At 34.1% G+C, this 26,289-nt stretch overlaps 1 protein-coding gene across 1 annotated transcript in view; it reads left to right on the top strand.

Annotated features, from left to right (window-relative positions):
- Window positions 1–351: 351 nt before the first annotated feature.
- The window catches only part of LOC129244361 (death-associated protein kinase related), a 44,397-nt gene continuing 18,459 nt past the window's right edge, over window positions 352–26,289 (top strand). Inside the window, exons 1-7 of the mRNA XM_054881981.1 lie at window positions 352–421; window positions 2,659–2,749; window positions 3,150–3,353; window positions 19,539–19,776; window positions 21,684–21,787; window positions 22,247–22,399; window positions 25,436–25,697. Coding sequence (XP_054737956.1) covers window positions 352–421; window positions 2,659–2,749; window positions 3,150–3,353; window positions 19,539–19,776; window positions 21,684–21,787; window positions 22,247–22,399; window positions 25,436–25,697 — 1,122 coding nt within the window. The remainder of the gene's footprint in view (window positions 422–2,658; window positions 2,750–3,149; window positions 3,354–19,538; window positions 19,777–21,683; window positions 21,788–22,246; window positions 22,400–25,435; window positions 25,698–26,289) is intronic.

The following is a 26,289-nucleotide window of genomic DNA, read 5'->3' as shown; positions in this document are numbered from 1 at the left end:
ATTTAAAATAGACGAAGCGGGCAGAATGCCAATATTTTTCTGTACATAAAGATATTTTTAAAATTTATTTTGCAAAAATAAACAAATCTCGATAAATAAGTTTTTAAATGTGTTAATAAAATATATTTTTAGAACTTTATTAAAATAAAAAATAAATATTTGACGCGTACACTTTTGGTAGGTGTTTGGCCGAGCTTTTTCTCCTATTTGTGGTGTTCGTCTTCATGTTGCTCCACAAACGGAGGGGTCTACAGTTTTATGTCGACTCTGAACGGCAAATGGTTTTTATGTTAAAATCTTTTTTCCCTCGGAAAAGGGTCGACCGGTGTAGGTAAACGCCGGGCACAAACCATGGCAACGACGGAGCATTTATCACCCGCACAAACGCCAGGACCGCAGCAACAGCACAAATTACAGCAAGGCAATACCAATAAATCCGACGCCGGAATGGATAGCTCTTTATAGTACGCACAAGTACTAGCCAGGAAACGGAAATAAGCGCCAAAAAGTAGGCACCAAAAAAAAAAAACGCCAGAAAAACTTGGGACCAAAAAACGTCCCAAACAGTAGGCACCAAAATTATATTTCCTATAAGTTTGCACCAACAAACAACCGCCAAGAAGAAGGCAATGTTATTTCTCAGTAGAAATTAGCAACCACAAGGAAAAACTCAGGAAAAATAGGTTAAAGTGTATCTAAGATACATATAAAGTATAGCTCTCTCTCTCTCTCCTTTTCCTCTACATTACATCTTTTTTCTCTCTCGCGGAACGAAAATACCCAAAACGTTGCATGGCCTTGAAATTTTACTCTCCATTCTCGCTCGTTTATCGACGCCTAAGAAGTTTCACTTCAAAAAGTAGTTTTGCACTTAAAACTTTACCACTCAAACTCCCTTTCACTTTCTTTATCTTGCTCATTCTTACTTACTTCCACGACTTACAGAAGTCATTAAAAAAGCTTTTTCACGTTCTCTCTCTCTCTCTCACCTGCTCGCACTTACTGTACAAAGGAGATGGTTAACTGTTTCTTGGTGGAGTTTCTGGTGAAAAGAGTTGAAGCACAAAAAAATCTCGCAAACATTTAATAGTTTAATTTTCTATGTTTTTTTATACATTTATTTTATTTATTGAATCAGTATTCAAGTTTTATACTCTTTCTCTACTAATTTTATTGAAGATTTTGTACAATAATATTATTTTTCGTTTCGAAATGCTGCCACAAACTCTGAGCTTAAATTCCAGAAAATCAGATCAAAGCTCGTTTTGATGCAGCTTCTATTGAAAGCTTTAACTCAAATATTGAGATGAAGCTTTTGAAAAAAAACTTATGAGCGTTAGCTCAAATAATATCATACACACCAAATCGAGCTTGAGCTTCTTCTTCTTCTTCTTAGATTGGTTTCGAAGCTAATAGTCGGACTGAGCTTAAGCTTAACTTTTATTTATGAGACCGAAAATCCAGTTAATCTCACATAAAAAGCAACTTTTAAATAGCTAACTTTGAACTCAACTTTTATATAAAACATTTCAATAAATCAAAATCATTTCTCACTCATTTTTTAATCATTTTTTCAATAAACACAAAATTTCTTTTGTATATAAGACGGAAACATACTTGAGCCTTCTTCTCAATAAAAATAAAATTGTTTATGCCTAATAGGATCTTAAGCTAAACTTTTAGGTGAATTCTTATTTTTTATATAATTGAATTATGAACTCAACTTTTATATAAGAAACTGGATACTATTTTTTTATTATTGTTTTTTTTTTTCAATAATCAGAAAATTTTACAAGGTTGCCAATAAACGACGGACCCATCTGGCAACCCTGTATCTTTGATAGAGACGTCAGGTCGCTTAATGACATACCGCGTTGGAAGCGTCAGTCCAAGCAGGTTTTCAACAAGAGAAGTAAATTTTGAAAACTCAACGTGCGTATAAAAAATTAAATAATGTTAAAAGTGCGCCTTTTAATAACACCATTAAACGTTTGTACGAAAGGTTTTCGACTGGTGATGCTCTTTCTAATCCAAAGAGGCCAAATGTCTCTTGTACGGGCCAGTGTTGAGACGTCGCCAACGACATCCCAAAATCGCCGTTCTCAGCAGTTGGGCACTGCTCGGACCACTTTACAACGAATTATCCGCATTGAACATATGGGTACATCGAATATAGGCAACCCTGTATTTAGCTATTTTATTAAGCTAATGAAAAATGAAATTTTACTATCTCTGTATGATTTTTAATATTCCATAAATAAATTCATAACTCGTTCCGCAAAATTTTTATTAGAATCTATATGTAAGCCTTTACTTATTAAGAAAAAAGTTAAAAATAAAAATAAGCTATTTGAGAACTTTTAACAAAAGCTGCAAGTTTAGCAATTCGTCGACTCTAATCTGGGTAATTATTCGCTGAAAGCTGCTTCGAATGATGTAAGCTTTTTTCGTCCTCAGCGCCATCTACAGAGGTGTTCAGGTTTTACTTCAATTAATTCCTAATAGAATTAACGAAAATAATATTTTTGTATTAATAATTTAATTAATTATTTTCTGTACCATTTCTAAGTTCACAATAAAGTGCCACTCACGCCTTTCCCCAAAAATTTCGAAGTACTTTTTCTCAATTACAAATTTAATTTTTCCATTTTTTTACAGAACTTGAACCAGCATTTCCTTATCGTGATGTGACCATTAAGCGTGGCGTCGATGCGCACGAATTATACGAAGTGCTGAGTGAAGTGGGCAGGTGAGTCGATTGCATGAACTACAATTTTTGTAGAAATACTAGAAAAAAGTTATAAAATTTTCATCGCGCACATTTACGATTACTTAAACTTTACAACATGCTAAATAAATACCGTTAAGATGTTTCTAGAAGTTAAAAAAAAAATAGAAATTTCGTGATAAAAAAGCGCCAGCGGGACAATAAAAAAACACTTTCGAGAACATAAATATTTTAGGCAAACATAAACGATAAAAATTGTCACCAATTTTACGTATTTAATTGCGCATGAAAATTTTGCACTTGTCGCATAATTTATTACGCGTTAAATGTAGAATTTTTTCGTATTTTATTTTGTATGACCACTACGAATTTAATTTTTATATCCGCATACTTTATATATAAATATAATCACTCCCTTTAGGGGCAAATTCGGCACCGTCTACAAATGCCAGGACAAGGCAACTGGCCTGAAATTGGCTGCTAAATTTGTGCCCATCCCCAAGCGTGAGGATCGACGCAATGTCGAACGAGAAGTGGAAATTATGAATTCTCTGCAGCATCACCTCATCATACAGTTGTACGCGGCGTATGAGCATCAAAAAATGATGTGCGTCGTGCTGGAATTGTAAGTAGTGCATAGCATTATTGTCCTATTGAGTTATGGCTTATGAAATTAGAATAAAAAAATGCAGATAGTTACTTGCTTTACTTTATATAAGTCGATGTTTCTTGCTTAAAAATACCTTAATTTTTACTATTGTACATTTTTAATATAGGGAAGTTCGCAATTGAATTCAAGTAGCCCAGCGTTGAAAGTTACTTGGCAATACAACAACTAACAACAAAATGTATACGTGTGAGCGCATTATAAATTATAAATGCCGAGATGTCAGCTATTTGCGCTTAATTGTGAACTGCCCTAAGCAATTTGTTGTTCCCTTTCTTATTGAATGAAATTTTTTTGATACATCACTTGAAATAACACAACTGAATTGTTGTTACAACAGCGCAGAATATTGCTCAAAATTTTTAGGAGTACTGCTTAAGATACAGTTGTTGGCTGATTACAAATCTGCATTGGTAATGCTTCTGTAAGTAATAAATATTTATAAGTCGATCAAACATCTTGACTCCAGACTCCAGCAGTCAAAACTAGCACTTCGCTTTAAAAAATTAACTTCGATAATATTGGAAGTATTTTTGTTTGTATGGTAAAGAGATACTTTCTTGCATGAGAAGAAATAAAAAAATATTGTAAATTTCAATATTTGTATTCTCCTCTTTTCTTGAGCCTCTGGAGTACCTCTTCGATATTCTCCATAACAACTGTTTGCCTTTGACTGCAACTCATTCTTTTAGCCGTTAAATGAATTTAAAAAACTTCAGTTAGGGCAAGCCAAGGCCTTGCTTGCCTTAAACTTTAAGTCGTTCTTCTAGCTTTTAAATGAGTTTGAGAAAATTCAGTTACAACAGCTCGGTCTGCCAGTCCTGATAAATTTCGGGATTAATTGATGTGATATTCATCAAAACACACCTCTTACTTCAACGCTTCTTTATCGCCGTACTGCGAGATTAAAACAAATCAGTTGTAGCAGGAAGGGATGTCAGCACCAAAAAAAAATTCGAGATTAGTTGATTTGATAATCTTCAAAGGGGGCGTTTACACAGTGCAGACTTCAACCCATGTTTGTTGGCCAAGCTTTCAGTCCCGATAAATTTCGGGATGAGTTTATCTGATATTTATCAAAACAGGCTTGAACTCATCGTTGTTGGCCGTAATACGAGTTAAAAAACTTTCAGTTATAGCAATTAGTGATGTCAGTCCCGCTCGATTCTTGCACATAAAGAAAACAGGGCTCGGTGCAAGAATTGAGGTTGTCGCAATTAGCGAGTATTTTTTTTTTGTATGAAATAAAAGGCAATTTTATGAAAGAATTTGGTTGGAAAATAAGTTTATTATTTTTAATATGTATTTTAATTCAATACGCTTAAGTTTAATTCGTTCATATCTATACTAATATTATAAAGAGGAAAACTTTGTTTGTTTGTTTGTTACGAATAGGCTCAAAAACTACTGGACCGATTTTAAAAATTCTTTCACCATTCGAAAGCTACATCATCCACGAGTAACATGGATTATATTTTATTTTGGAAATAGGGCTCGAGATATAGGTCAAAACGTGGACCCGGGTAACCTTCGGATGTGTATGTACAATATGGGTATCAAATGGAAGCTGTTGGTGAATGCTTTAGTACAGAGTATTTTTCATGCCGCTCGGTGACTGGGGTCTCGAGATATAGGTCAAAACGTGGACCCGAGTAACCTTTGGTTGTGTATGTACAATATGGGTATCAAATGGAAGCTGTTGGTGAATGCTTTAGTCCAGAGTATTTTTCATGCCGCTCTGTGACTGGGGTCTCGAGATATAGGTCAAAACGTGGACCCGGGTAACCTTTGGTTGTATATGTACAATATGGGTATCAAATGAAAGCTGTTGATAAGTGCTTTAATACGGGGTAATTTTCATACCTATTGATGACTAGGGTCTCGAAATATATGCCAAAACGTGGACTCGCCGTGTCTTTGAACCGAATTAAACCAAACTTACACACATTGTTAAGTAGGTATTGAAGATGATTTCCGTGTAGTTTGAATACCTATTGGTAGATAGGGTCCCGAGATATAGGTCAAAACGTGGACCCGGGTAACCTTCGGACGTGTATGTACAATATGGGTATCAAATGAAAGCTGTTGGTGACTACTTTAGTACAAAGTATTTTTCATGCCGCTACGTGACTGGGGTCTCGAGATATAGGTCAAAACGTGGACCCGGGTAACCTTTGGTTGTGTATGTACAATATGGGTATCAAATGAAAGCTGTTGATAAGTGCTTTAATACGGGGTAATTTTCATACCTATTGATGACTAGGGTCTCGAAATATATGCCAAAACGTGGACTCGCCGTGTCTTTGAACCGAATTAAACCAAACTTACACACATTGTTAAGTAGGTATTGAAGATGATTTCCGTATAGTTTGAATACCTATTGGTAGATAGGGTCCCGAGATATAGGTCAAAACGTGGACCCGGGTAACCTTTGGTTGTGTATGTACAATATGGGTATCAAATGAAAGCTGTTGATAAGTGCTTTAATACGGGGTAATTTTCATACCTATTGATGACTAGGGTCTCGAAATATATGCCAAAACGTGGACTCGCCGTGTCTTTGAACCGAATTAAACCAAACTTACACACATTGTTAAGTAGGTATTGAAGATGATTTCCGTATAGTTTGAATACCTATTGGTAGATAGGGTCCCGAGATATAGGTCAAAACGTGGACCCGGGTAACCTTCGGACGTGTATGTACAATATGGGTATCAAATGAAAGCTGTTGGTGACTACTTTAGTACAAAGTATTTTTCATGCCGCTACGTGACTGGGGTCTCGGGATATAGGTCAAAACGTGGACCCGGGTAACCTTTGGTTGTGTATGTACAATATGGGTATCAAATGAAAGCTGTTGATAAGTGCTTTAATACGGGGTAATTTTCATACCTATTGATGACTAGGGTCTCGAAATATATGCCAAAACGTGGACCCGCCGTGTCTTTGCACCGAATTAAACCAAACTTACGCACATTGTTAAGTAAGTATTGAAAATGGGTTTCGTAAAATGTGGTTGTAATTCGGAGCACTGGCAACGGGTACATCGTTCTTTTGAACCAGCCATAATGTCGCTTACTTTTTTAACGCTTGGGGCGGAACTGAACTGTCAAATTGACAGTGTGAGTTACAATGTGTCAATATTTCTTTCTGATTTGGATGCCATAAGGAAAAAGTAAGTGCAACATGTAAAAATTGTTTGTGAATTTTTTTGGAGTGGATTTTGGAACAGTGAATAATTTCTTACGAAATTTGAGAATTTAATGTGAAATCCGAATGAAATTATGTGTTCGTGGAAAAAAAATTTTTTTCGTTTTTTTTTTTTTGAAAAATATAAATGGATAATGGTTAAAAAAGCTCCAATGCTTAATAAAACATATAAATTGAAACGAAAAATTCATGGATGATCATATGCGTTGATTTGAAATTTAAAAACAATCTTCTTTTTTCCTGATTTTCAATTTATATTTTATATTTACTCAAAAACAAATAGAAAAACAAAAAATATTGTTAATGCCAAAGCGCTTGAATAAAGAATAAAGAAATAAATAATATGAAAAGCATATATTTTCTGTTCTAAACCATATCTATTCTATTTTAGTGTGCCCAGCGAAGGGGGCCGGGTTTGCTAGTACATAAATATAGAAAGACTCACATACTTTATGGTGAACTAAAAAAATTTGAAATTTTTGTTTGTTTTGTGCAAGCTCGGTTGTTCAGTACTACGCTGCTTCTAAGTCTCTGGAGCGTCATAATATCGTCTAAAGAGGCAGTATTTTGATCAGCCCATTCTAAGCAAATATTGTATGCTGATATAGTCTCCTTCTGTGTAACTTTCTTCGTATTTACTACCACGTTGTTTGTTTCTTCACCATCAGTAAGGTCACAATTGATACAGGGATCTTCATTTTGTTCAAAAGACTCCAAAATAGGTTCAGCAATCCATTGCTCAATTTCAGAATCGGATATTTGCTGCAATGGTTCTATTTCTTGAAGCAAATTTGAAATTGCTTGAATATTGGATGTATCTTCAACAAGCGTAATAAACTAAATTTTTTACAAACAAAGATGACCAGATGTACCTCTGGAACAAATGATTTGTGAAACCATTCCTCAAACAAAGCCAAGGTCATCCAAGTACTTTTATTTCCTTTGTAGACAACTGGAATATCCGTAAAATTGTAAAGTGATCGTGGGTTTAATGATTTCCCAATAACCATTAGTTTTACTCTGTGATTTCCAGATGCATTCGTGCAAGCCAGAAAAGTTATTCTTTTCTTACTGATTTTATGTCCTGGAGTGGAAGTTACTTTTGACCGCACAAGAGTTCTATCAGGCAAAAGTTTCCAAAAGAGACCAGATTCATCGGCATTATATATCTGGTCCTTGGTCAAACCTAAATCAGCAATTTTTTTGTTCAGTTTTTGTAAAAATGGATTAACTGAATGAGTCTTATTCGAGACTACGAGCTTCCTTATGGTGTTCTTCTTATTCTTAATGCGGTTTATTGTTGACCTGTGCACGTGAAAACTTTTGGCTAAGGCATCGACAGAAAATCATTCACTCAGCTTCCTTAAAATTTGAGCTTTTTGCTTAATTGTAAGCAACGTAAATTTTTTCCCTGCCATTGTGAGACCGCACTCAATGAAACGTCCTTTAAAACTGATTCAAATGTCCCAAAATACACGTGCGGAAGAGAATTAGCCAATCACAGCAATTCATTTCCGAAATAAATCGGGACTTCCCCGAATTTTATTGAATCAAAGGAACCGTTACCAAAAGCAACAAGGCAATGTCGCAAGTATCGAGTTCAAATTTTTAATGTCGCAAGTATTGAGTACGTAATGGAAAATTTTTTTATGTTGCAAGAACCGAGGTGTGCAAGTACCGAGTATGTACAAGAATCGAGGTACTACTGTATATGATATTTTTCAAAATACACTGCAACACATCTTTGTTGGCCGTTATACGAGTTCCAAACTTAAGCTATGGCAATTAGGTATGTCAATCCCGACAAACTTCGAGATTAGTTCATACGATCTTTCGTATGAGAAAAAGGCGAGCAAATAAATAAAATATTAAGCTGCTGTTAAGTACAGATATTATATAAATCTATGATTCTATAGGAAATTGGTTTAACCGCCTTAATTTTCTATGCCAATTTTGAGGGTCACTCGAAATTTTGAGTATGCAGTTGTTTTCTACTTGACCGAGCCTACCAGCTTTGCAAACCTGGAAAAAAGTATATTCCAAAAATATTTTTTTTGTCGGCAGTCTAATGTATGAAAAATGGTAGCTAAGCCACAACACAAAGAAAGGTAACGCTGTGGAGCTTGGTGGGCATTGAAAGAGAATGCGAGCTACGGCTGGTCAGACCTGCGGCGCTGAATTTTACTTTCAGCAATTGATGATATTTTAAGCCAAAAATTTAAATGTGGCAACTAAAAGCTACAAAAAGAGCAGTGAGCAGCAAAAACGAGGAAAGAACTGGTCTGGGCAGCTTTGACACATTCACCAATTAGTGCTGATCATTTAAACCCCAAGTAGTGAAAAAAACCTTAGTTATCAAAGCCTAATCTGCTACTAACATATGGACTAATCTGAAAACTCGAAGAAAGGCGCATATCTTCTCGCATGAGCACTAATGATGAAGCACTGGACTATTTTGTAGTGGATTTTTGTAGAAAGTAGATATGAAAAAGGGACCAACTAACCTTTTCTTCCGACTAAAATAAGGAGATAATAAAAGTAAGCGGGAAACTTTTGAGCCTCTGAGGCCACCGAGTGAACTCATTTTAAGAGCAGCTCGTAGAAATATTTAACCGGGGCACAAAGTAATCTTTATTTAATTACATAGTCACTGGTCGATTGGAACTCATGCGAATAAGCTTGGACTTCCCTATTGCAGAAGCTGTGTGGATTCTGCAGAGAAAGAGACCGTTGAGCACTGTCTCTGCAAATGTTCAGCTCTGGCGGCTTTTCCTTAGCGTGCCCTTTTGGGATGGCCTGAGCAAATTCTCCAGCCTAGATCCCTTTTCTCTCCTCCGCCATATCATCAGCACTGGATGGCTGTAGATGGTTTCTCTTCCCTAAATTTTTCGCAGGTAGTGGTCCGTATTATGATATCAAAACGGCACGTAAGTGTATCTGTGGTACTCTTGCCATCTTACCTACCTACCTACCTACCTACCTACCATAGTCAAACATGTATTGTAAAAGTTGGAGAGAAAAAATTGTAAAGGATGGTTAAGTTTTAATGGCCACTGTTGATTTTAAATAAAATGCAATTTTTTAGGAAATTGTTGTCATTTCTCTTTACTGTGATAATATTAATATGGCTCAATTACACATAAAACAAAATATTGGCCAAGTGGCCGCCGGGACTTCGGCGGCACACCTCCATCCGATGTCCAAATTTTCGATGACGCTGAGGCATAATTGAGGTTCCATGCCGTTAATGTGCTGAATTACCTCATCCTTTAGCTCTTGAATTGTTGCTGGCTTATCGACGTACACTTTTTCTGTCAAATAACCCTAAAGAAAGAAGTCCAACGGTGTCGTTGACGTTTATGAGTGGTTCACATTCAACATCGACCCTTGAAATTTAACCACCCTTTATTATACGGCAAAATGCACACGAATCAGTTTTTCATCGAGAAACTTTAGGGATTCGGCAATAATGAGATAATAACTCTATCCAACTAAGAAATTGCGAACGTTCACTACACAAAATGGCATGTCTACATTTAGGCTATGTGGCTAAAATGTGGAATTTTTTTCATAATTTTTCCAAATTTTTTCCCTTCAGTCCACCCAGTATTTTGCTGCCGGACTTTTTCTGCAACAACTCCTCATACCACTTCCAAAATTCTCATTTGCTTCCTTAATATAAGAATCAATTTGCACGAACTACTACAATCCCTATGATATTTTTTACTATAGATTCTTCTTTTATTTCCATTCTTGCAATCAATCTTCGTGCTTGCTCATATTTGTTCCTGTCGAAACTTTTGCCACAAACTCTTTAATGACCTAAGTAAGATTTTTTTCCCAGAACCTCTTTTTTCTATTGACATTGTCAACGTGCACAAATTTCTTGTGTTTTTTTCCAAAAGTTAAAGTTGAAAGTTGTAAAAAGTTCAATCTATACTCCCTTGTCATGCAGATATAATTTTATATCATGTAACTCTTCCTCCTCTTTTTCCATGCACCTCTTCGCTCTATTATGGCAAGTGCTAACAATTATTGTGCAAGTTGAGTTTACTTTTCATTTTGTATTTCTTTTGAATTATAAAAATTCAAGCGAAATTTTATTTTTAGTTATTTTTTCTTTGTTACCTTTTTCGCTGAAATCCTGTACGTCTCTGAGAAAAAGTTTTGCTTCTTATCCGTTTACCAAACTTTTTCTGCAGTTATTCAATTTCTATTTTTCTATCACATAAGCATATTTTTATTGTCACTTCCGCAGTACTTTCCCACTCAAAATCCTTTTGAATTTAGTTGATTTTTTTACTTTTATAGTCCAACTTTCACCACCTGCTCAATTTTCATATTAGGGTGGATCGGAAAATGTCGAAAAGTAAAAAATGTGAAAATTGAGATTTTTATGTATGCGCATAATTTTTTTAGTTTTTTGCACATATGCAGATATCTAGTCCGACACATTCCACCGGACACCCGCCAACCATTATGGGTCTTACTTTATTTTCGTCGACTCTCATAGCCCTTGCCTTAGCGTTGTTGACCTCTAGTCCGACGCTTTGAAAATTACCATTGAATCCACATTGCACTTTTCCATAAATTTGGTAAAGCGAGTTTATAGATCGATGTGATAGATATTAATATTTATATTTTTTTTAATTTTTCTTAATTTATAAATTTTTTTTTTCATTTTTCGAGGTTTTCAAGGTCAGCATAAAAAACATAAACTTTGAAGCAATGAGTATATTTTTTTCATATATGTAAAGAGAAATAAAAAGAGAGGATTAAATTCAATTGTAATTTTCAAATCGCTTAAGCTGGTAAATATTAAAGAAATTAAAAAAAATGGTTTTGGATGACTATTTTTTTAGTTATAGAGCAAATTTAGCGCATAACCTTAGGAAACAAATTTTTTTTTTCAGCCATTCTTATAGAAATTGGCACAAAATTAATCATCTAATTTCGTTTTCGAATAAGTTTCTGCCAAACTTTTATTCATTTTCGAAGTCATATTTAAGTGATTAAATCTTTAACTCAAAATTCAGCTTCCTAAATGCAGCACTCAATTATTAAAACACTCACTAAGTCAGTTAATTCTTATCCAATAAATGTTCCATTAAGTTTATAAGCAAACGCATGGCAAAGTTATGACAAAAAACGATTTTGACAGTTTTAGGGTGGTCCAAAAAATGATTGGTTTTCGTTTTATTTTGCTATACTCTCCACAAAAGCAAGTATTCAAATAGGAGCAGGTTTTTTTATATATATTTTTTTTTCTTGAATGATGACCGAGCCGGCCTAAAGTACACGTACATACATAAGTATTAAACTGAAAAAGTTGTCGTAACAAATTCACAAATTCTCACATTTTTAACTTTTCCCTTTTCCTCTTCAATCGCTGTCTGACAGGTGAATGCGATTTCGAAGGCGCCATTTAAAAAAAGTTTTCTGAAGGAATCTTTTGGCATTTGCATATGCAACTGCGCACGTGAAGGGAAGAAAATTCGACACTATTTTGATTTCGTTTATTTTCTTATTAAAGACATAATTTTTATGTGGAAAGTCTAGCATTGGAGCCAGTTCAAACAAATGCATAGAATGTCACCAAACGAATATGAGTGAACTCAAAATTATGCTGGGCTTATAATATAAAATATTCCTTGTACATAGGCAGGTTGAGATCAAGTCTGTTGGGTCGGTAAAGTGTCGGAAAAGTGTTAGAAATGTTGAACATCACTGCAGCTTCTTCGGTACAGGTATGGGCGTCAAGTTCAAAGCAATTTTTGTAGCAGTGGTAGTGATGAGGAAGAGGTAAATTACTTGCACTCTTTCTTAGGCGATATCTTCGCACTTCAAAAATTTGGCTTTTGGAAGCAATCTCATGTAGGACATAGTAGCATTTTTACTCAGATTTCTCCTTCCTTCCCTGGCACATACATAGGTACCCATATTTTTACCGTCGGATCTAAGAGGGAATCTGGACCTTTACTGCCGCCCTTGCCGTCCTTCTGTACTTACTTCCGGTTAATCTTCAAGGTCAAGAGCGCCCAGAGCTCAGAGCGCTATTAGTTTGAAGGATGTAGGCCTGTGAGGACATTCTCCTGTAAGACATGATAGCATTTTGAGGCAAATTTCTTCTTTCCTCTCTGGCATGGACATAGGTACCTATATTTTTACCGTCGGATCTAAGAGGGAATCTGGAGTTGGAGTGAAGGTTTTCTCTAAATCAGCCAATATTTCAGTCTCCTTTAAAATGCCGAAAACTAGTAATTTCTTTCAACAGCGGTCTTTGCGGTCCTTCAGGCATGCCCTGCATACTTAGGGATCGCTGTTATGGAGATATAAATATCTTCTCCGATAGTCAAGCTGCGATCAATACCGTGTCGTCACCATATTGCAGCTCTCGACTGATCAACTCCTGCAAGGAAGAGATGAAACAAATCGATCGGGCAGAATACATTTCTGTTATCTGGGTTTCAGGGCATAGGAACATAGAGGAAAATGAAATTTCCGATGAGCTCGCCAGGAAGTTGCGTCCCTCCTAGACATCGGTGCCCCCTTGGCAGTTTGTAAAGAGAAACTTCACATTTTTTTTTAAATAAACCCCAAGACTGATGGAATTCTAGCTTATCGTGTGCCATTTCAAAACACTTTGGCCTTAGTACATCAAAAGCAGGACGCTGAAAGTGCTGAGAATCTCCCACCATTCCATTTTCAAGCTCACAGCGGTGTTCACCGGTCACTGGGTGATCGGAACTCATGCGGAAAAGCTTCGACTTCCATACAACTCCCATTGCAGAAGCTCTGCGAATCCTGCAGAAAAAGACTCTTTCATAGTACGCGGTTCTGGGCTGTTGTTTTTACGCCATCCCATGTGATATCGGCATCTGCTAGTTCGCGAAACATCGACCTTCCCCAAGTGATCTTTGACCGACCGCGATCCCTACTCCTTTGCGGGTTCCAGCCCAGTGCCATTCTAGTGATGCTATCTGGTGGTTTTCTCAGCGTCTGACCTATCCATCGCCACTTTCTTCGTTTGATTTGCGATAGGAGGGGCTCATCATTCATTGATCTCCACGGCGCGCCGTTGCTGATGGTGTTCGGCCAAAATATTCTAGATATTTGTTGACGAAAGATTGTAGCCTCTGTCTGATGGTGTTGGAGGTCAGCTATATTTCACGTCCGTATAGCAATACAGACTTCACATCTAAGCTAAATATTCGCAGTTTTGTGCTGCTGGAGATTTGCAAACTTCCCCATACTGTATGCATTCGCCCGGACGCCGCACTTGCTTTGTTTAGCCTGCAGTTGACATCTTCATCAGCTCCGCCGTCTTTAGTGTTAGTGCAGCCGAGGTAGCAGAAGCTTTCGACAAATTCCACCGGACACCCATTAACCATTATGGGTCTTACTTTATTTTCGTCGACTTTCATAGCCCTGGTCTTGGCGATATTTACCTTCGGTGTGCGCCAACGTGACTTGTCTTTCCATCTTCGGTTGCATGTCAGTGAGAGCTTGCGAGAGAGGAAGCATATGTCAAGTTCTCAAGATGTCTGGTGAAACTCCATACGATGCCCCTTTGTGCAGGATCAATTGGCTCATAACGTCGTCTAGGACAATGGCGAAAAGAAGGGTTGACAGTGGGCAACCTTGCCTTACGCCTAACGGAATGTTTAATAATCATAAGAAGGTATCTGTTTATTCTCTAAGTACTTAGACGGGGCTTTACCTGTACCCGAATATGGAAATAAGTATTTGAAGACAAGCAAAAATATGCTTGGCTGTTGCTCCATGGTAGTTAATCGACTCAACTAATGTATAGCTTTTCTTGGTCAGTACCTCAAAAATACAATAATATTACGGCACTGTTCCAAAATGTTTTGAAGAAACATATAGCACAAAAAAATTTTTTATACATAAAAATTTTATAATAATATTTTTTCTTCTCCAACTCAACCACCTCTTCACATTTTCCTTCAAGTAGGAACTCACTCTAATACGACTCATCTACTTAAATTCCAACCTATGAACTGATGGTTGTAATTTAAGTGTGAACTCACCCTAATGCAACCACCACACCAAAATCCGTTACTCATACGCACTGTTTACCTGAAAAGCAACCAAAGTTAATATTTGCTGCAGCCTTGCAATGCCTTCAAAAGTTATTTAAACGTCAAATTCGGTATAGCAAGCTCTTGCGCCTAAAAGCATGCACATTTCGAAGTAAAGACTATTCTGACACTAGTGGCTACGTACACACACACATACTTAGCAAAAACTCAGCAACAGTCTATTGAAAAAACTTTCAATGAACTTGTTGCAGCTGAGTTACATTTAAGAGTCAACAAGACGTATGTGTAGGAATGTTCACATACATAAATGCACTTGCACATAAATATGCAAACAACGCTTGTGTGCATCAGTCCACATGCCAGGCAAGAGCTCATTAAAGTTGCGTTGCCAAGCAGCACCCAAAGTGCAGCAGCAGCGCAAAAAACACAGAAAAGTTGCATACCAGTTTATTTGAGATGCCGAAATTGTTGCTCTGAGAGCTGCGAGTGCGAGTGCATACATTTAGGCGCCGCAAGCAATAAACAATGTGTGCCTGTTAGATATGCACATAGTTTCAAGTCGTACTTGTTACATGGTTAGCCCACTGCTGCTTGTCAAGGTCTGCGTTTGGTTAAGCTAAATATTTACTCTTGAAGTTTTTGAACTACTTTTTATCACGGCATAGGCTTTTCTTGTTCTACTCTACTTCAACTGAAACCCGTAGTTGCCTTTCAACATTTTCCAAATGTAAACACTTTATTTTGCTTATGAAAATTTCACTACTCGAAAGATTTATGCAGACTTGCAGACAGTCGCTGAAAACTCCAAAAGGCACTTGCCCAAGTTCCAATACTTAGTCGTGCCATGTTGCACTTTTGTTGTCAAAATATATTTGCGTTTTACACCTCGTCATCGGCGTTGTTGCTGTTGTTGTCTCGAGCATGTCGAGTGCTTGAAAATTTGTTATCATTTTTAGTTACCGCAAATTATTAGTATAGACCATAAAACACCAGATGGGCTGACAGGTAGTTAGGCAGACAAATTGCACGCAACTTTTCAGCCGCCGCAACTACAACAAAAAACTGCAACGGCAAAAGAGCTCCAAACAATAGCAACAAATTTTCCATACAAACAAACATTGAGTACGAAGTGTTAAACGAATTTTACGAAGCGTCTAGACCATAAAACTGCATTGCCATGAAGTAATTAGAGCACTCAGCCTTCAGCAATGGAATTGTGTAATTTGCTTCTAGGCTCTCCTCAAGTTTTTGTTGGTAAATATGCATAAACGAGTACTCATATTTACTTATGAACGCACACATGTTTGAGCAGCACATTGGCCCACTTCAAGCTGCTTTAATACTTATCAGCAAAGCTAAAATTGGAAGCGCTAATAAAATTTCAGGCATTTAAGTTTTTGATAAACCAACGAAAGTTTCACGGCCGCCGTAGCCGAATGGGTTAGTGCGTGACTACCATTTGGAATTAACAGAGAGAACCTAGGTTCGAATCTCGGTGAAACACCAAAAAGAAAAACATTTTCCTAATAGCGGTCGCCCCTCGGCAGGCAATGGCAAACCTCCGAGTGTATTTCTGCCATGAAAAAGCTGCTCATAAAAATCTCTGCCGTTCGGAGTCGGCTTGAAACTGTAGGTCCCTCCATTTGTGGAACAACATCAAGACGCACACCACAAATAAGAGGAGGAGGTCGCGCAAATACCCAGAAACGGGTGTATGCGCCAATTATATATACATATATAAAGAAAGTTTAATGGAGCAGCGGTCAGTGAAGCTAATTTAATGAGTTGCATAAATATGTGAAATGAGTTGAGCGTACGCTGCAAGAGTTTTTGCACATGAAAATATTAGCTGCAATAAAAATTTCTAAATTTGTCCAGCTAGGCGGCTATAAGGTGGCATATCCCAGAAAGTATGCACACGCTGCATCGAGTCACACTATCCAGCGATTTAAAGATTAAATTTTACTCCAAAAACATTTCAATGCCAGTTGGGGTTTTGTGAAACCAGTTGTGCGTTGAATGAAGGTAAATTGGAGGGAAATTCGAAGCAGACAGCCAAAAATTGTAACCTGCTCGGCAGGTTCGTGCGGTTTTTTTTCGAAATTTGAAACTTTATTGACGTAAAATGGTTACAAATTTAATATTCAAAGTATTGTCCATCGCTTACTACTACTTTTTCCCATCTTTCTGGCAATTCACGGATTCCCTTTGTGAAAAATTCGGTCGGTTTTGCCGCAATCCACGAATCGATCCATTTTTTGACTTCATCGTAATTATGGAAGTGCTGGTCAGCCAGGCCATGTTGCATCGATCGGAAGAGATAGTAATCGGATGGCGCAAGGTCTGGACTATACGGCGGGTGGGGTAGGACATCCCATTTGAGCGTTTCTAAGTATGTTTTGACCACTTGTGCAACATGTGGCCGAGCATTGTCATGTTGCAAAATAACTTTGTCGTGTCTATCGGCGTATTGCGGCCGTTTTTCTCGCAGTGCTCGGCTCAAACGCATCAATTGTCGTCGGTAGACATCCCCCGTAATCGTTTCATTCGGTTTCAGTAGCTCATAATACACAACACCCAGCTGGTCCCACCAGATACACAGCATAACCTTCAGGCCATGAATATTCTGCGCCGACGTCGATGTTGAAGCATGCCCAGGGTATCTATACGTTGCCCGACGTTTTGGATTGTCGTAATGGACCCACTTTTCATCGCCAGTCACAATTCGATGCAAAAAACCCTTTCTTTTGTGCCGTTGAAGCAGTTGTTCGCATGCCATAAAACGGCGTTCAACGTCTCTTGGCTTCAATTCATACGGCACCCAATGGCCTACCTTTCGGATCATTCCCATGGCTTTTAAACGTTTGGAAATGGTTGATTGATCAACTCCCAAAGTTTTTGCAACCTCTTCTTGCGTTTGAGCCGGATCTTGATCGAGCAATTCCTCCAATTCGGTATCCATGAACTTTGGCGGCGCACCCTCGCGTTCTTCGTCTTCCAAGCCAAAATCACCACTTTTAAAGCGTGCAAACCACTTCTGGCACGTTCGCTCAGCTAGAGCATGCTCACCATAAACTTCCACCAAGATACGATGACTTTCGGCTGCTTTTTTCTCATATTAAAATAATGAAGAAGAATTCCCCGCAAAAACACATTATTTGGCACGAAATTCGACATTTTCAAGTGTGGTAAAAATATTGTTGTTTACGCTTCAAATAAAAAACTTATACTGACGTTTGTGCCTTACGACAGTAGCTCTCCAATGAATGTTTGGAAATGTGGATCGATGGAATAATAATCAAGTTACGCCATCTGTTGTAAAACCGCACGAACTTATTACATAGTACATTATAGAATACAGTAAGCAGCAAGCAGCAAAGCAGTGATTCCAATAATATCGTTCTGGTCATATGAACGTCAAAGATGTTCCATCGTCGAAAAAAAAAAACAAAAAAAATCAGAGGCATGGTCGAGTTACAGTGTCATGTGATCTGGATAGGCCGATAGCAGTTTTAAGCCGACTCCGAACGGCAAATATTTTTTATGACGAGATTTTTCAGGGCAGAAATACACACGGAGGTTTGCTATTGCCTGCGGAGGGGCGACCGCTATTAGAAAAAACTTTTTCCATCATTTTGGTATTTCGTGCAGGAAGATTCGAACCTAATCACTTACGAATGGTAGTCACGCCCCAGACAACTCGGGTTAAGACCATTAAGTTAATGATAATGAGAACTACAAGAGTCACTCGGGGCCGAAAATTCGGCCAATCGGAATTCCCTTTATAGCGAGTTGTTTTTACTCAATTTTAGTTGAATCTTTATCTGTGTCTTTTCATCTTAATCTCTATACTTTGAGATCTTTTCCTTTTCCTTTTCCTTAACTTTAACTTTAACTTTAACTTTAACTTTAACTTTAACTTTAACTTTAACTTTAACTTTAACTTTAACTTTAACTTTAACTTTAACTTTAACTTTAACTTTAACTTTAACTTTAACTTTAACTTTAACTTTAACTTTAACTTTAACTTTAACTTTAACTTTAACTTTAACTTTAACTTTAACTTTAACTTTAACTTTAACTTTAACTTTAACTTTAACTTTAACTTTAACTTTAACTTTAACTTTAACTTTAACTTTAACTTTAACTTTAACTTTAACTTTAACTTTAACTTTAACTTTAACTTTAACTTTAACTTTAACTTTAACTTTAACTTTAACTTTAACTTTAACTTTAACTTTAACTTTAACTTTAACTTTAACTTTAACTTTAACTTTAACTTTAACTTTAACTTTAACTTTAACTTTAACTTTAACTTTAACTTTAACTTTAACTTTAACTTTAACTTTAACTTTAACTTTAACTTTAACTTTAACTTTAACTTTAACTTTAACTTTAACTTTAACTTTAACTTTAACTTTAACTTTAACTTTAACTTTAACTTTAACTTTAACTTTAACTTTAACTTTAACTTTAACTTTAACTTTAACTTTAACTTTAACTTTAACTTTAACTTTAACTTTAACTTTAACTTTAACTTTAACTTTAACTTTAACTTTAACTTTAACTTTAACTTTAACTTTAACTTTAACTTTAACTTTAAAGTTTAAAACGTCATACCCATACTTTGTACGAACCCATCATTCGTATTTGTGCTGGGTAATTTTGTATCTCTTTGAAATTTATGTAAAGTAAGAAATTAAGTAGGTGGAGCCACACCACACATTATTACTTCCAACACTCTACTCCCAATATTTGTTAAATAGTTTTACCAATGCCTAAAAAGTTTACAAAAATTTGCTATTTAATAGTATTGCATCAACTATTTTCCCCCTTAATGATTTTTTCTCATCTTCTTTTCACCTTTCAGAGTCGAAGGCGGTGAGCTTTTCGATCGTGTGGTCGACGATGAATTTGTGCTGACCGAGCGTGTGTGCGTTGTATTCATACGTCAGGTCTGCGAAGCCATGGAATTTATACATCGTAATAATATTTTACATCTCGACTTGAAGCCAGAGAATATTTTGTGTCTTACGCAGGAGGGAAATCGCGTTAAGGTCATAGATTTCGGTTTGGCGCGCAAATATGATCCGAATAAGCGACTGCAGGTAATTGAGATGATGAAGAACAAATATTTTGTGGATTTTGTTTGTATAGATTATGCATGGATCTATCTCTTCTATGCTATAGTTATGAAATGTGCTAAAATCAGCAGACAGTTTATTATGCCACACATCGCTTCACTAACCATCAGCTCAGATATTCCCATACCAGAAGGGCAGTGATGTGCACGAAAAATTCGTGATTATTTAGTTGACTGACGATGCGAGTAAATATGCGGACGATTAGCGCTTAAGGTCCACAATACGCAATAGAACCTAGAAACAAAAACTGTAAAAAAAGTTATATGAAAGCGCTCCATGTTGAAAACCTCCTATTTTCTAGAAGTATAGTTTAAAGTCGTAAGCAAATGATCCCTGAAGGTATCAAACTAAGGAAAAGTTTACTTGAAAACCTGCATAATCTAGTCTACATAGCATTGAGGGGCTAAAACAAGGATGTTTGCTGTTTCTTCAGTCCTTAGAGAAGTTACGGCTGCGGGAGGACTCAATGCACAGAGGGTTGATCGGGATATATTTTTATCCTTTTCATTTTAATTATGACATTATGACTGAAAATCACTTAACTCGGTGTGAAAGACATTTGAAGCGCCCTGCAGTTCCTACAACATTGCAGATTTTTCAGAGAGATCAGATCCTTGGGGAAATTCAGAGGCATAAGAATTTCTGTTGACTCTGAGATATAAAGGACCGAGCTCTTCTGAAACAACTCATCTGCCATTTCGTTACCATAAATGTTACATCACACAAATTATGCAGTGTAACGCTGCCCCCGCATGTTTAACTCTTGCTTCATTGCTTTGCAAGGCTAGACGTCACTTTCGCGGTTCGAAAAGAATTTCAAAAAACATTTTTCACACTCTTTGGCAAAAATTCTTAGGGAAAAAAATATTTCTCTCTCTTTATATTTTTCATGAAATTTTATTCAAACAAAATAATTTTTTTTTGCTGGATTCTATTCGAAACTTTAAGATTCTTTCAAGCAACTCTGATGTGATAATAAAATACTGAAAGCCAGATTTAAAACCATTGCTTAATAGTATCGCACACATATCGCTTTTCTCATGAGAGAGGAAAACTGTTGGGCAATGTTACATTTCAAGCATGATTCCACTTAAATATATAAAATTTTTCACAACCATAAAGTGCAAGAAAGATTTCTTGTCTCTATTTGTCAGTTTTGCCGCTGTCGCATGCTGAAGCCAAATGTCGCTACTCACGAAATTATAGGCGAAGTAGCTCACAATTGACGAAATAACACAAGCTATGTACCAGAAATTTATTTCACTAATTCAAGCTTTCCCTGCGGTGCCATTATGCATCGTCGCTACTAAATTTCCACGCATTTATTCAACTACTCCCACATCAAATACATACCGCTCGCACATCTTCGCTGGCTTCACTTATATGTATGTGTGTATCAACTTAATCTTAAGCAATTCCATCAAAAGCACTCATTTGCTAACTTTCTCTATACTAAATTCTTACCACAATGCAATCTACTCATACTCGCACTTCCTCTCATCTCGAACCGCCTTTAATTCTTAACAAATGTATTGCTCATACGCAGCGTATACCCACTTTTGCACATACAATCTTCGATTTTAATTAGATTTGCCACCTCCATGCTGGCACAATTTCTCTGTCCTTGATTGCTCTATGCCGTCATTTCAATGTTTTCTTTTAGTCACTATTAATTTGCTCCCTTCTATTCGCACAGCCCTAAACACAATTTTTCGCTGGTTATTTATTTTTGCCTGCATTTACTCGCGCGCTACTCCCAATTCGGTGTCAAAGTTTTTTTTCTATAATTAGTTATTTTGTAATTACTTCTTTTTCAGTTATCTTTACATTTCTTATTGTCTCTCTTTCTTTGTCTCTTTCTTCCTTCACAGATCCTCTTTGGTACACCCGAATTTGTTGCGCCCGAGGTTGTGAATTTCGATTGCATTTCGTATGCGACGGATATGTGGAGTGTTGGTGTGATTTGTTATGTTCTGTAAGTGAAACAAATACTTGGAAAGAATAAACTTTAGTAAGAAAATGTTTACAAGTATTTACATAAGTATTGTATTTGTGGGCAAAGTTTCGTAGGTGTAGTAGAAAATGTGCTGCTTTTCGTAGGGCTTGTAGGCAGAGTTGGTTTGGATTTTATAAGCGGAAGTAATTTGTAAGACACTTTTTTGCTCAACAAAATGTATTTCTTCATGCTGGAAAAGTAGTTTTGCTTAGCGAAATTATTTCACAATTACTTTGGGCTTGAAATTGCGCACTAATGAAGACCAAATCAAAGGAAAAGAGAACTAACTGTTTTCTTAAGAAAGTGTTTGCAAGAACAAAAATAGACGCATAAAAATAGGCAACCCACTTGCATTAAATATCTGTATATTACTAAGTTTTTAAACAACTTATGAACTGAATGTAATTCTTTAAACTTTTGCTTTTTATCATTGAACAGTATCTCAGGTCTCTCACCGTTTATGGGTGAAACAGATATCGAAACTATGGCCAATGTCACCATTGCAAAATATGATTTCGAGGATGAATCCTTCAGCAATGTGTCGCCGGAGTGCTTGGATTTTATAGCAAAGCTGCTGGTAAAAGACTTGAAGTAAGTACGAAGGCAATTATGAAAATCTTTAAGAAATATATTTCAGAAAATACCAAACAATTAATTCAGACATTTTCGAAAATAAAGGGCAGATAAAAAATGTATATAAACTGCATGGAATCTATACAAGTAAAATTTAGAAATACTTCGAAAAATTATTAAAAAATAGTTGAATGAAATTTTTTTAATGGTAAATGAAAAAAAATTTACGGAAATAATTCAAGAAAATTTTTGCGGAAATTTTGGATTTAATACAATAAGAAATATTAAAATATTTTTTTTAATGGAAAATAAACAAAATTCAAAAAATTATTCAATAAAATTTTAATGAAAATTTTGGATGAAATGCAATGATAGATATTTAAAATAAGAAATATTACACTTAAAATATTACGCAACAGCATAAGACATTTTTAAATAAAAAATTGTTTTCTATATCATAAATGCAAAAACATTTTGGAAAGAGAAAGAATATTATTTTTTTAAAGAAATGAATAATTTAACACAAAAAAATTGAATAAAAGCTCGAAAAAATTATTTAATAAATAGTTTAATAAACATTTTTAAATAATTTGAAAAAATCTATTAAAAATATAATTTTATAAAAGTTTAAAAAAATTTGGAAAAATAATTTGAAAAAAATTCAACAAAATTGGAAATAATTTAATTATTTTGAATAAAAACTTTAAAAGTTAACCAATAAATAAATTAATAGAAATTTGTGTAATAAAATAAATAAATAAATGCAGAAATAAAGCAAGGAGAACTATAAAATTTCAAATATCTTCAAGAAATAACTTAAAAGAAATAAAAAAAAAAATGTTTTTAAAATAAAAAGTTGTGTAAATGAAGTTTAAATAATAATGTGTAGACGACTTTGAATTAGATTAAAAAAAAAATACTATTAAGAAATTTAATAATTTTTTTAATATAATAACATTTTATATTAAAAATTTCTTAAGAAAATAATGTAATAGATTTTTTTTTAATTCATTAGAAATTTAAAAATATTCAATTCTAAACATAATTTGGGAAATACATTTTTTTTTTTGGAAAAATTTAGAGTTTTGGAATAAAAATAAAAAAAAATAATAATGGAAAATTAAAATTATATATTTGATTAAATTATTATATTTGATAGAACTAGAAATTAGAAATTTAAAGAATTTATAATACAATAATAATAAAAACTTTGCTTAATTATTAAAGATATAACGTAATCGTTTATTATATTATATTTAAAATACTATTTAGTAAAATTTAAATAATTTTTTTGTGGAAAAAATTAAACTTTTTGAACAAAAATAAAAAAAAATCAATTAGAGGATAATTATTTTCAATTTTTTATAAAAATTATTGAAGAAATAACATAATTGATTTTTTTTTAATAAATTCATTAAAACTTTAAAACTATTAAATTTAATATATTAGTTTGAAAATAATTAAAAAAAATTTTTTATGGACAAATTTTCATTTTTGAAATAAAAATTAAGAAACTACTGAACAAACAATTAAAAAACAATTTTACAAAAAATTTTAAAAGTACTTCAAAACAAATTCAATAGAAATAAAAAAAATTAAATAATTTAATAAATTTTTTGTGGAAAAATTTAAACTTTTTGAACAAAAATCAAAAAAAAGCAATTAAAGAAAAATTATTGAATTAACAACTTTTTATAAAAATTATTGAATAAACAACATAATTGATTTTTTTTTTATTAATTCAATAGAAATTTTAAAATATTAAATTTAATATATTAAATTTTTGTTGGAAATAGTTTAATAACTTTTTTTAACTATTAAAAAAACTATTCAATTAAAAAATCAGAAAAAATTAAATAAATCTATGGAAATTTATAGAAAATTTTAAATTTTTTGAACAAAAATTAAACAAAACAATTAAAAAACAATTTTTTAATTTTTTTATAAAAATTTATGAATAAATAACGTAATACATTTTTTTTAAATAAATTCAATAGAAATTTAGAAATATTATACTTTGAATATTATTTAAGAAATAATTTAATAATTTTTTTTATTTAAACTTTCTGAATAAAAATTAAAAAGAAACTACTAAAGAAAAGTTTAAAAAAAACTTTACAAAAGTTTTAAAAATTACTAAAGAAAAAATACAACGAAATTAAAAAAAATCCATAAAAATTTAAAAATATTACATAATGTAATAATTTTTTGTGGATAAATTAAAATTTTTTGAACAAAAATTAAACAAAATAATTAAAGAAATAATTATTTACATTTTTTTCTAAAAATTATTGATTAATAACATAATTGATTTTATTTTAAATAAATTCATTAGAAATTTAGAAATAATATGCTTTAAATATTATTTAAAAAATAATTTACTACATTTTTTATGGAAAAGTTTAAAGCTTATAAATAAAAATTAAAAAAAAAACTACTAAAGAAAAAATTTAAAAAAGTTTTTAAAAATTTTAAAAATTACTAATGAAAAAATATAAAGAAATTAAAAATCATCAATAAAAATTATAAAATATCAAATAATTTAATAACTTTTTAAAGGAAAAATTTAAATTTTTTGAGCAAAAATTATAAATCATAAAAAAATTAAAGAAATAACTTTTTCAATTTTTTTAAAAAAATTATTGAAGAAATAACATAAAAGTTTTGTTTCATAAACTAATTTAATAAATTATTTACTCTTTTTTTTTGTTAATTTAATTTAGTAAATTAATTTATTGTTTTTTTTTTCTTTATTTAATGTATTTCCTTTATTTCAATTTCTGAAAAAAAATATTGTAATTTATGCTAAAACTTTCGCTGGAAAAAAATATGTAAAAAATGTATTTATTTTTTTAGTTTCTGAGCAAACCCTATAAATGTTCTGCAAAATTTCATTGAAAAAATTATAAAAAACTTATTTACTCTTGAATTCTTGAAAAACCACTGCAAAACATACCTCATAACTATCATAAAAATATATTTGATATTTAATTTATTTACTTTTTACTATAACCAAATAAATTCCAACACCTTTTCCACTTCACCACCCTCCAGCACTCGCATGACAGCTGCACAATGTCTGGAGCACAAGTGGCTGCTACGTCGACCCAAACAACCGAAAATACTTGCGCCAAAGCCGTCAAATGTACCGCCATTGAAATTAAAAGCAGCCACACCATCACCAGTGCCACCACAAGAAGAGGAAGCGGAGGAGCAAGTGCCAGACGTGAAAGTGATAGAAGAGGCAAAAGAAAAGTTAAAAAATGAAACAATTGTGAAACAAGCTGACCCAGTGCCAGACACGAACACGGCAGAGGTAAGTGAAAAATGCCTGAAAATAAGCTACACCAAAACACCTTCGACGCAGGTTGGCTTCCAAAGCTAACCAACATATTTACAAAATTAATTAATCCAACATTGTGAGGCGTTTGCTGGCAGAGAAATATTATTAATTTTGGCTGGGCGGAGAATTTTGTGAGCAAACGTGCAGCATTTATGCGCAAACACCCGCTCAAGCGCTACTTACCTTCTAGCACTCGCCACCCTTTATTGTTTTATTCTTCTACTTACCTCTTTGCTCGCCTCGTTTTGAAACTAATTTGATTTGCTCCAGCTTTCAATTACTTAATTTCGTTATCCGCAAAGTGAAAATTTGCTGGCAGCTACTTTGATGTTGTGTAGCAATTTTAATTTTCTTCACGCAACTTGGATTTCAAATTTGTCTCTAAGCGATTTTTGTGAGCAGATGGAAAATATTGTTAAATCGTATCATTAAGAAGCGGTAAGAAGTGCAGAGTAATTACCTAATTTTTCTTTTTACTGAAGTGCCACAAATTAGCTGATAATTAAAGGTTGAACAAAGGGTGGGTTTCGAACTTACTTTGCCTAAGATTCACTTTCAGCTTACA

Source organism: Anastrepha obliqua, chromosome 4 (assembly GCF_027943255.1).
Source record: "Anastrepha obliqua isolate idAnaObli1 chromosome 4, idAnaObli1_1.0, whole genome shotgun sequence".
NCBI lineage: Eukaryota > Metazoa > Arthropoda > Insecta > Diptera > Tephritidae > Anastrepha > Anastrepha obliqua.
The sequence above is the reverse complement of the archived record's forward strand: the minus strand, read 5'-3'. Positions and strand labels throughout refer to the sequence as shown.